The sequence below is a fragment of the Oncorhynchus kisutch genome, linkage group LG1, assembly GCF_002021735.2.
Source record: "Oncorhynchus kisutch isolate 150728-3 linkage group LG1, Okis_V2, whole genome shotgun sequence".
Classification (NCBI taxonomy): Eukaryota; Metazoa; Chordata; class Actinopteri; order Salmoniformes; family Salmonidae; genus Oncorhynchus; species Oncorhynchus kisutch.
In genome coordinates, this window is record NC_034174.2 from 40,096,105 (window position 1) to 40,106,408 (window position 10,304).

A 10,304-nucleotide genomic window follows, 5' to 3' on the forward strand; every position below is an offset into this window, starting at 1 on the left:
GTATTGATTCTAACAGGGTAGAGTGCTGTGTTCTGTATTGATTCTAACAGGGTAGAGTGCTGTGTTCTGTATTGATTCTAACAGGGTAGAGTGCTGTGTTCTGTATTGATTCCAACATGGTAGAGTGCTGTGTTTTGTATTGATTCTAACAGGGTAGAGTGCTGTGTTCTGTATTGATTCTAACAGGGTAGAGTGCTGTGTTCTGTATTGATTCTAACAGGGTAGAGTGCTGTGTTCTGTATTGATTCCAACATGGTAGAGTGCTGTGTTTTGTATTGATTCCAACATGGTAGAGTGCTGTGTTTTGTATTCATTCTAACAGGGTAGAGTGCTGTGTTCTGTATTGATTCTAACAGGGTAGAGTGCTGTGTTTTGTATTGATTCTAACAGGGTAGAGTGCTGTGTTCTGTATTGATTCTAACAGGGTAGAGTGCTGTGTTCTGTATTGATTCTAAAAGGGTAGAGTGCTGTGTTCTGTATTGATTCTAACAGGGTAGAGTGCTGTGTTCTGTATTGATTCTAACAGGGTAGAGTGCTGTGTTCTGTATTGATTCTAACAGGGTAGAGTGCTGTGTTCTGTATTGATTCTAACAGGGTAGAGTGCTGTATCTTTTGTTAATTGACGTGCTATTGTATTGACATTTTATTTTGACCGTCACAGAGTCACAGTCATCCGTCATGCCCCCTCGCTTACACACTGGAACATTGGAGTGCTTGGATTGTCTTGTCCAGAAAAATGCATTAAACAATGCCCACATTGATTTCTACTTTATAAATATCATATAATGAGCTATACAACATCTACTTAGCTGGGGCAGTTTTATGATGGGGGTGTACACCATCCTAGAATCTGTTATTAACTAACCTTGTCCACAGGCTAATTGCTACACAGCCAGCTGGAGGGCGAACAATACCTTCAAATATATTTCCCAACTTTGGTAGCCTGGCTGACACGACCCACGTGACTCACAGCGCAGGGAGTCTATGAGAGTTAGGTATTAGCCAGACTATAACTTTAGCAGGTCCACTACAAAATCTGATTAGGAGGGGAACACAAAACGTGAACAGTATCACCATCTTAACTCAGAATTACACAGACAGGCTTGACACAAAACAGAGCCAAAGGAATTATACAGGAGCAAAGTGACTCAATGTGGAGCTTCAATATAATTTGGCCCTTACGCACACAACTCAATGACACACCTCTCTACTAGAGAGCATTTTATTTGTTAATTCCATTGGCCATGGCAGGGTTATGACCAATCAGGGACCATGTGACTACTCTGGAACTGTCACAGAGTCTATTTAACTGCAGCCAAAGAGACTGTAACATTCACACAACACTGTGTCTATACAGCAGTGTCTATACGGCAGTGTCTATACCTAGTACTCTGTTATATCATCTAGGGGAAGATCCCACATCTTAACAAATATCACAGCATCAACATCGGGCTGTGTTTTAAGACCTACATCATTGGGCAAGACCTATTTCAACCACATAACCTTCAGAATGAAAGATCAGATCTGGTAAGTCATTGCTTTTCTCTTGACTTTTTCATTGCGTTTTCCGGTGTCCATATTCTTTTTTTTACAGGATTAAATCGATCTCGTATAAGTATATCTATCTCTTATGTGGTTATGGAGATCCTTACCGCTTAGGTTAGACAAATTAATACCTCTTCGGCAGTTTTATGGCAATATGAATTTCTGTAAGGCAACCTTATGGTCTGACAGACAACAGAATATCTCACTCATACTGAAAGAAATGTATCTAAGTATATGATATACAATGACTTCTCAATAAAGTGAAAAGGAGAAGCGTTTTTTAAAAAGCTTTTACATTTTCTAATCATCAATTCAAATAATTTCCTGAATTGAATGACTTCAGTTCTAATTGACCCTCCCTAACCCTGTGTTATACACCATTAATATATGTTAAGTACAATCACATGTGGTCTGGATTGCAAGACATTCCAGTATGTGAACATTCACAATGCAACATACAAGACTTTTTGACTTAAAATATACCCCTTTTTGTACTGGAACCAAATTGTCAGCGAGGGGACAGTTACAGGATAGTTATTTTACCCAGAGCTCCCTCTAGACAGGAGAGTTATTTTATCCAGAGCTTCCTCTAAACAGGATAGTTATTTTACCCAGAGCTCCCTCTAAACAGGATAGTTATTTTACCCAGAGCTCCCTCTAAACAGGATAGTTATTTTTCTCAGAGCTCCCTCTAAACAGGATAGTTATTTTACTCAGCGCTCCCTCTAAACAGGATAGTTATTTTACCCAGAGCTCCCTCTAGACAGGATCGTTATTGTCCCCAGTGCTCCCTCTAGACAGGATAGTTATTTTACCCAGAGCTCCCTCTAGACAGGATCGGTATTGTCCCCAGAGCTCCCTCTAGACAGGATAGTTATTGTCCCCAGTGCTCCCTCTAAACAGGAGAGTTATTTTTCCCAGAGCTCCCTCTAGACAGGATAGTTATTTTACTCAGCGCTCCCTCTAAACAGGATAGTTATTTTACCCAGAGCTCCCTCTAGACAGGATCGTTATTGTCCCCAGTGCTCCCTCTAGACAGGAGAGTTATTTTTCCCAGAGCTCCCTCTAGACAGTGTGAGTCACAATGTTCTCCACTTCCTCCCTCAGTTATGATGACTATCAGAAGACAGCCAGCTGGCTCCTGTCTCAGACGCAGCACCGGCCAAAAGTGGCCATCATCTGTGGCTCCGGACTGGGCATGCTAGCTGACGCTCTCAAGTGCCAGGACTCCTTCCCCTACTCCGACATCCCTGGGTTCCCACAGAGCACAGGTGAGAGAAAGTGAAAGGTAAATAGATAGAGAGATGGTGAGATAGAGAGAGAAAGAAATGGAGAGATGTAGAAAGAGAGAGTTGGGGGCCGGGAATATTGACATTACCAGTGACAGAAGTTTGTGTAACATACAGTACATTGATTGGGAAGGGAATGCATTCAACCGAAATGTGTCTTCAGCATTTAACCCAACCCACTGAATCAGAGAGGTGCGCGGTGCTGCCTTAATCGACATCATTGGCGCACGGGGAACAGTTGTTGTTGGGGGTAAAGGGCAGAATGTTCGAATTTTCCACCATGGTAGAATTTTCCACCTTTCTGTTACTGGCCCAACTCTCTTAACCGCTAGGCTACCTGTTACAATAAGATTGTAGCATGCAGTATAATATTAACGATCAACACAATCAACCTAACACACCACAAATGGCTATGCTGACCACTTTGGCCATCCTGACAAATGACCATCCTAACTTGGAACCTTCGTAATGTCAATAAACCAGCATTAAACTTTAAACATAGGGAACAAGTTTAACAGCGTTGTTAAAGGTGTGTTTTTGAACTGTAGTTTATGTAACAACTGACTTTGCTTGTGTGTGTGTGCGTGTGTGCGTGTGCGTGTGCGTGTGCGTGTGCATGGCTTCACAGTGCAAGGACACGCTGGGAGACTGGTGTTTGGGGAGCTGAAAGGGAAGACGTGTGTTTGCATGCAGGGACGTTTCCATATGTATGAGGGACACTCACTCTGTAAGGTCAGTACCAGATCACAGTGGTAAGTATTGAGAAACAAGTGTTAATGCACATCCCACATCCCCTAAACAGACTGTCACTGTAACTCAGGGAGCAAATATTAGTACCAAGAAACACACCATTCTAATATCCTGCTCTCATTTGACCCAGGGTAAATACCATTAAAGGACACGATTCTAGAGAAACACTAGAGAAAGAACTAATACTATAATAGTTATTTCTTGCAGACATGTGTATTATTATTTTAAAATGAAAAGCATTAGTCCCGCCAGGTCTTCATCAGGACCTTTAAGGCTATGAGAAACAGTGGGACTCAACACTCTCCCACAGCTCTGTATTTGTTTTACTGTTTAGATGATTTTGACATGCTGTGTTGCATTTCAACATAATTTAGGATCCAAAGTGACGGAAAGGCTATGAATCAAGGGTTCCAATGAACAAGACATGCCTGGGACTTGAGGAACTCTAATCTGGTTATGAAACAGCAGCTGGTAGGGTAGCTGGTCTGTCTTCCTTTCTCCATTGGGCTCTGGCTTGGGAGTAATCTGCAGCATATGAGGCCCATGTGACTGGGGCTGCTGATCACTCACTGGGAGGCAGTGGTTGGCTGACCTCCAACCCACTCACTCACTAACTCACTCACTCACCAGATTTGTGTGTATTGTTGTGAATTCTTAGATATTAGTGTACTGTTGGAGCTAACTGTTAGCACGAGAGAGTCTATGAATGTGCCCCAAATACACTACTATTGACCAGAGGCCATATGGTAGTGCACTATAAGCACCATTTGAGATGCACCCAATGAGTCACAGCATCTGACCTCGGGTGATCACGTTGACCTGCATCACATGGCTAATTCACTTGCACGCTAATTCAACATTACGCCATTCAATGCTGCTATTGTCTTTCTTGCATAACTCCAGGTTTTATGAAGTCGGCTCTGGGCTCAGGCAGTTACTCAAGGGGATATGTAGACCCACTTTAGGCTTACTGAAGCTGTGCTGTAATGCACCTTGTTTTGAGTTCAACTCTCTACCTTTATTCATCACATCATCTCTCTCAATTCAATTCAGTTCAGTTCAAAGGGCTTTATTGGCTCCAGTATGTGGACACCTGCTTGTCAAACATCTCATTCCAAAATCATGGGCATTAATATGGAGTTGGTCCCCCCTTTGCTGCTATAACAACGTCCACTCTTCTGGGAAGGCTTTCCACTAGATGTTGAAACATTGCTGTGAGGAATTGCTTCCACTTGGTCCTTTCCCAAACTGTTGTCACAAAGTTGGAAGCATAGAATCATTTAGAATGTCATTGTAACCTGTAGCATTCACTGGAACTAAGGGGCCTAGCCCGAACCATGAAAAACAGCCCCAGACTATTATTCCTCCTCCACCAAACTTTACATTTGGCACTATGCATTCGGGCAGGTAGCGTTCTCCTGGCATCCGCCAAACCCAGATTTGTATGTCGGACTGCCAGATGGTGAAGCGTGATTCATCACTCCAGAGAACACGTTTCCACTGCTCCAGAGTCCAATGGCGGCAAGCGTTACTCCACTTCAGCCGACGCTTGGCATTGCGCATGGTGATCTTAGGCTTGTGTGTGGCTTCTCGGCCATGGAAACCTATTTCATGAAGCTCCCGATGAACACTTCTTGTGCTGACGTTGCTTCCAGAATTTGGAACTCGGTAATGAGTGTTGCAACCGAGGACAGATTACTTGTATGCGCTGTGCTCTTCAGTACACGGTGGTCACGTTCTGTGAGCTTGTGTGGCCTACCACTTCGCGGCTGAGCCGTTGTTGCTCCTAGAGGTTTCCACTTCACAATAACAGTACTTACAGTTGACCGGGACAGCTCTAGCAGGGCAGAAATTTGATGAAATGACTTGTTGGAAAGGTGGCATTCTATGACAGTGCCACGTTGAATGTCACTGAGTTCTTCAGTACAGGCCATTCTACTGCCAATGTTTGACTATGGAGATTGTATGGCTGTGTACTCAATGTTATACACCTGTTTGCAACGGGTGTGTCTGAAATAGCCGAATCCACTCATTTGAAGACTTGTCTGTGCAATCATGTAGTGCTTACATTGCCAAAGCAAGTATAATAGATAATACACAAAAGTGAAATAAACAAAAAAAATGAACAGTAAACGTTTCACTGACAAAATTTTCAAAGGAATAGAGACATTTCAAATGTCATATTATGGTGTTATAACGATGTGCAAATATCAGAGCAAACATCTCTCTCTCTGTCTCTCTCCCACTGTCACACAGACTACCTTTCCCGTGCGGGTATTTAAGCTCTTGGGGGTGGAGACCCTGATAGTAACCAACGCAGCAGGCTCGCTGGCAGACAGCTACCAGGTTGGGGACATCATGATCATCAAAGATCATATCAACTTCCCTGGTCTGGCTGGGCTCAATCCCCTCAACGGACCCAATGATGACAAGTGAGTGAGATCCTCTAGTCTAGTGTCAGTGGTTCTCACTAGGTCCTACTTACTAAATACCACAAACAATTCCGAAATACCAGAAACGACTCCAACGAGCCTTTGGTGCTTTGTGACCCTTCAGTGCTGTGGTTCAGTAGCCTACATGCTTCAATAGAGCCCATCATTGATTGGTGTGCTTTATTCCGCTTCATAGATGGACATTCACATTCATATTCATCACAATTCTTGAATTTGAACATTGTTGTCTTGTGTTGACCAGGTTTGGTCCCCGGTTCCCTCCCATGTCTGGTGTGTATGACAAAGACCTGCGGAAGATAGCCTTTGACCTCTGTAAAAGCATGGGCGTCTCTCAGTTCGTCCAGGAAGGGGTTTACTGTATGGTGGGAGGTCCCAATTTCGAGAGCATCGCAGAGGCCAGACTCCTTCACAGACTAGGGGTGGACGCCGTGGGTGAGAGAACTAGAGCTTGTTCACTCCCAGATAGATTCTAGCCTGGTCCCAGATCGTTTTTTGCTCTCTTGCCAATAATGCATTCTAGATCGATCTGTTTATTAAAGTGGTTGGTGATTGGTGCCATGATAAGATATAATTTTGGGGCAAAATCTGCTCAGACATCTGAGGTGTGCTTTGTACATAATAATATTGTCCGTTCATAAAAATCTAGGTGTCCATTCTAATGCATTATAATATTATGTGAGTAGCAGCAGGTGTTCATCTTCCTTCTCTCCGCTTCTCTCCTCCTCATAGGAATGAGCACAGCACCAGAAGTGGTGGTAGCCACCCACTGTGGCATGAGGGTGTTCGGCCTCTCTCTCATCACCAACAAGGTGGTGAAGAGCTACAATGACACAGAGTCTGTCAACCACGAAGCTGTACTGGAGGTCAGCAAGCTGCGCTCACAAACGCTGCAGATGCTGGTCACAGAGCTGGTCAGCCGGATGGACATCAACAACAACACGACTTGAACTGAAGAGAGCAGCAAGATGCAAAGCTACACTGAAACCTTTCGAATTCGCTCATCATGATGAAAACATTCAACAGCGACCTAGCCAATGGCACCCTATTCTCTAGTGCACTACTTTCGACCAGAGCCCATTGCACCCTATTCCCTATAAGTAGTGCACTATAGGGTGCCCGTTTCGGATGCATAACAAGAATCCAATAACCGAAAGGCTGCTAGATCGAATCCCCGAGCTGACAAGGTAATAATCTTTCGTTCTGCCCCTGAACAAGGCACTGTTGCTAGGCCGTCATTGTAAATAAGAATGTATTCTTAACTGACTTGCCTAGTAAACAAAAAGGTTAAATCAAAATACTCTCATTTGTATTTTGTGATATCACTACTGAGGTTTAACTGTGGTATATTTGTATTTGGTGTGAAAAACCGGCACTCTCAAATTGACAACTTAACTTATTATTTTTCAGCTGTATTAACTAATCTTTCTATTCACAATTGTGTGCTAATACTTGTTCACAGATAATACAAGTGAAATATTATAATGCAGCTCTATTCATGATTAATTATTATGTATTACAAATCAATATGTCACATATTCAGATAATTACATAGATTCATATAATTGTGCACATTTATATTTATGTATTTATATGGTGGTTTCATTCATGTAAAGTACAATCTATTTCAATTGTATATTGTTAGCCAACGTTTGTCTGATATTGGGTACGGATTGCATAGACAAAATGTTTTATCAAATAAAAAAGCATTGAATTCTGAAAGAATTGTGTTATGTAATTTTCCTGTAGCCGAATACATAATTTACACAAGATTCACGGTATGTTGCCTGTAAAGTCAAAGTAGGCAATATTACACTTCATATACATCACAGAAGACTGAAATATAACTAAACTGTTTGACATAGAAACACAGGAAATAGAAACACAGGAAATAGAAACAGATGGTACCAGATGGTACCTAAGGGTGGTATTCTGCTGCATTGCAGAGTCCACTTGAGCGCTTAGAGTACTGATTTTGGACATTTGAGTGTCGCACTTGCTCCTTTCGGTCTCAAACTTATCTGTCATGGTTTGCAGATAGAGGTCTTGAGTACGGAGCGAGGGATTCAGTGATGATATTTCTTCCTCTTGCTTAGAAATCAAGATTTCCATCTTCATCACTCGAGTTCTCTCATCATTCATTTGGTCAGCGACTTCAATGAGTTCTGCTTATTTGTCATCCAACTTTGTCATTGTGTTCATCAATTGATTGTCTTTGGTCTGCAGAATTTTGAGTAGAACCGTGTTACTCTGAGTAACGTTCAACAAAACTGCCTGCATGTTATCAAATTGTGCGCTCCTATTTGTAGATAACTCAACAGATTTATCTAGTTTGGAGTGGACTACCTCGTATTTAGTTTTGGCTAAATCGAGTTGTTCCTGGAGACAACGATTTTGTTGAAGAGTTTGTGCTCGTTCATCATCATAAATATTTGCAATTAGTTTTAATTGTTCAGATTTCAAACGCAGTTCCTCGACTAGCAGAATGTTTTCATTTCCTGCTTTTGTCAATAGTTGCTCAGTTCTCTCCACCTGTCCCCTCATGTTAGCCATGTCTGGCACGTGCTTCAGCTGTGCACTGTGATATTGGACTGATGTCACATTTTCATGGCGATACATCAGTGCAAAAGTGGGGAGAACCGTCACAAAGCCTGTGTTTGATGGTTGATTTTGGAGAGGGTTGGCAATTTCGGCTGTTTTTTTGCTAATGGCATAATTAGGGTTGGTATTGCTGCTGAGGTCAGAGATGAATCCTTTTATGGGTGGAGGTTCACTAATTAGCGGAGGAGTGGTGACCACCTCCTGTGATAGCTTGTACATTATTAGAAAAATTTAGAGGAAAATTTTTCCTTTTTTTTTCAAAGTTTGTGTTTGGAATTCATTGGAAGCTGCAAAGACATGTTTAATCTTGAATGAATTTGCAAAAGCAAATTGAATTAATGAATCAATGCCAATGATTAATCCTACCTGGGTAGACTATCTGGGTATTAAACTTTAATTAACCTGAGAAGTCGCTTCATCTAGGTTAATATGAGAAGTTTAAAAGTGTCTCATTTGATCAGAAGAACATTAAGTTATGTTCAACAATTTAACTTATTAAATTAAACAAGACGATAATCCATACATCTCCATTGATTGGATATCATAAGTGTGAACAGTAGATCAAATGTTGGGCACATTCAACACTGGTGCACTTCTCCCTAACCACATGGGCTTCCCGCTGGGGCGGGGCTTCTGTCAGTACTGGATTACTGAATGGTTTTGCAAAAACCAAATTTGACTGATTTATCAATTTAATGATAAATCAGACCTGTATAGGCTATTTGGGAATTCAACTTTAATTAACCTGAGAAGTTGCTTCATCTAGGTTCGTTTGGAAAAAGTTTACAATGTCTTATTTAGAAAACTCATCAATTTGGATATTATTTGAAATATCTATTTCAGAATGTAAATTGCCAGATTTACACTTATTATTTCAATTGGATAAGACATTGATATCCTTCTGGGTATCATAAGTGATGACTTGAGTGTGACCTGAATAATTCTTCATGAACTAATATATTAGGGCACACGCCAGCGGTCAATGATTTCACATACTGAAATCAAACGGAACTACCCAGGCCGGGACTTCCGTTCCTCAAGGCGGAGGAATTTCAACGTAGCACAAGGAAAGACAAAATTGCTATTTTCCCTTGTTAGCTTTAGCATCTCATGCAGCTAAACCCTCATTTGTGCCTGCAAATGCAGCACATAGGATTTCCTTGGCAAGGGAAAGGTTTTACTAACAACGTATGTTGAATGTTGAACAATTATGTTCAAACTCTTTTTGGCGTTTTTTGACAATTTTTAACCGGAACACGCGGCAAATAACGAAAGCACCTTGGTCTACTCGTGAGAGAGACAGAGATATATATATATCTCCTGAATTTCAATCGGCTGGCCCTTTGTCCTCGCTCGAGAAATGAATAAAGACCGAGCCTACCCGCCTCTGAAACGTGCCAGGCAGAAATAGCCCTGCATTTGGCCAAACGCTCTATTTCGCAGATTTCTATAATTAGCTTTATCATACAGAAATGTATTCGATTACATTACCCACTGAATACGTCAGCGAACAACACGGAGGCGGGGGAATCTTCAGGACCCACAAACACAATAATGCTTGTCTACCACTCCAAAAATGTGTACAATAACTTGGTATATTATTGAATCTGTTTTTCAATTTTATACAGGCTGAATCAAAATGAAAGCGTCATTCTATTTTAGATTCCTC

The 10,304-nt window shown here is 41.6% G+C and overlaps 1 protein-coding gene across 2 annotated transcripts; it reads left to right on the plus strand.

The window, feature by feature from the left end:
- Positions 1-1,325: 1,325 nt before the first annotated feature.
- On the plus strand, positions 1,326-7,756 carry pnp4a (purine nucleoside phosphorylase 4a). Of its 2 annotated transcripts, XM_020487250.2 has the most exons (6): positions 1,326-1,527; positions 2,653-2,816; positions 3,463-3,566; positions 5,841-6,016; positions 6,279-6,469; positions 6,767-7,756. In XM_020487250.2, exons 1-6 carry the CDS (start codon positions 1,511-1,513, stop codon positions 6,982-6,984), a joined length of 870 nt encoding a protein of 289 aa, XP_020342839.1. In that variant the 5' UTR covers positions 1,326-1,510; the 3' UTR covers positions 6,985-7,756. The 2 variants fall into 2 exon arrangements, with proteins under 2 accessions (XP_020342839.1, XP_020342831.1); XM_020487242.2 differs by lacking the exon at positions 1,326-1,527 and having other exon boundaries at positions 2,630-2,816.
- The last annotated feature ends 2,548 nt before the right edge of the window (positions 7,757-10,304 follow it).

Bases quoted from the DNA above. Each gene is read 5' to 3' on its own strand.
- pnp4a (XM_020487242.2), top strand. From the start codon at position 2,630: ATGTTCTCCACTTCCTCCCTCAGTTATGATGACTATCAGAAGACAGCC. The intron at 3,567-5,840 runs GTCAGTACCAGA...ACTGTCACACAG, and splicing joins AGGGACACTCACTCTGTAAG to ACTACCTTTCCCGTGCGGGT. The intron at 6,470-6,766 runs GTGAGAGAACTA...TCCTCCTCATAG, and splicing joins ACTAGGGGTGGACGCCGTGG to GAATGAGCACAGCACCAGAA.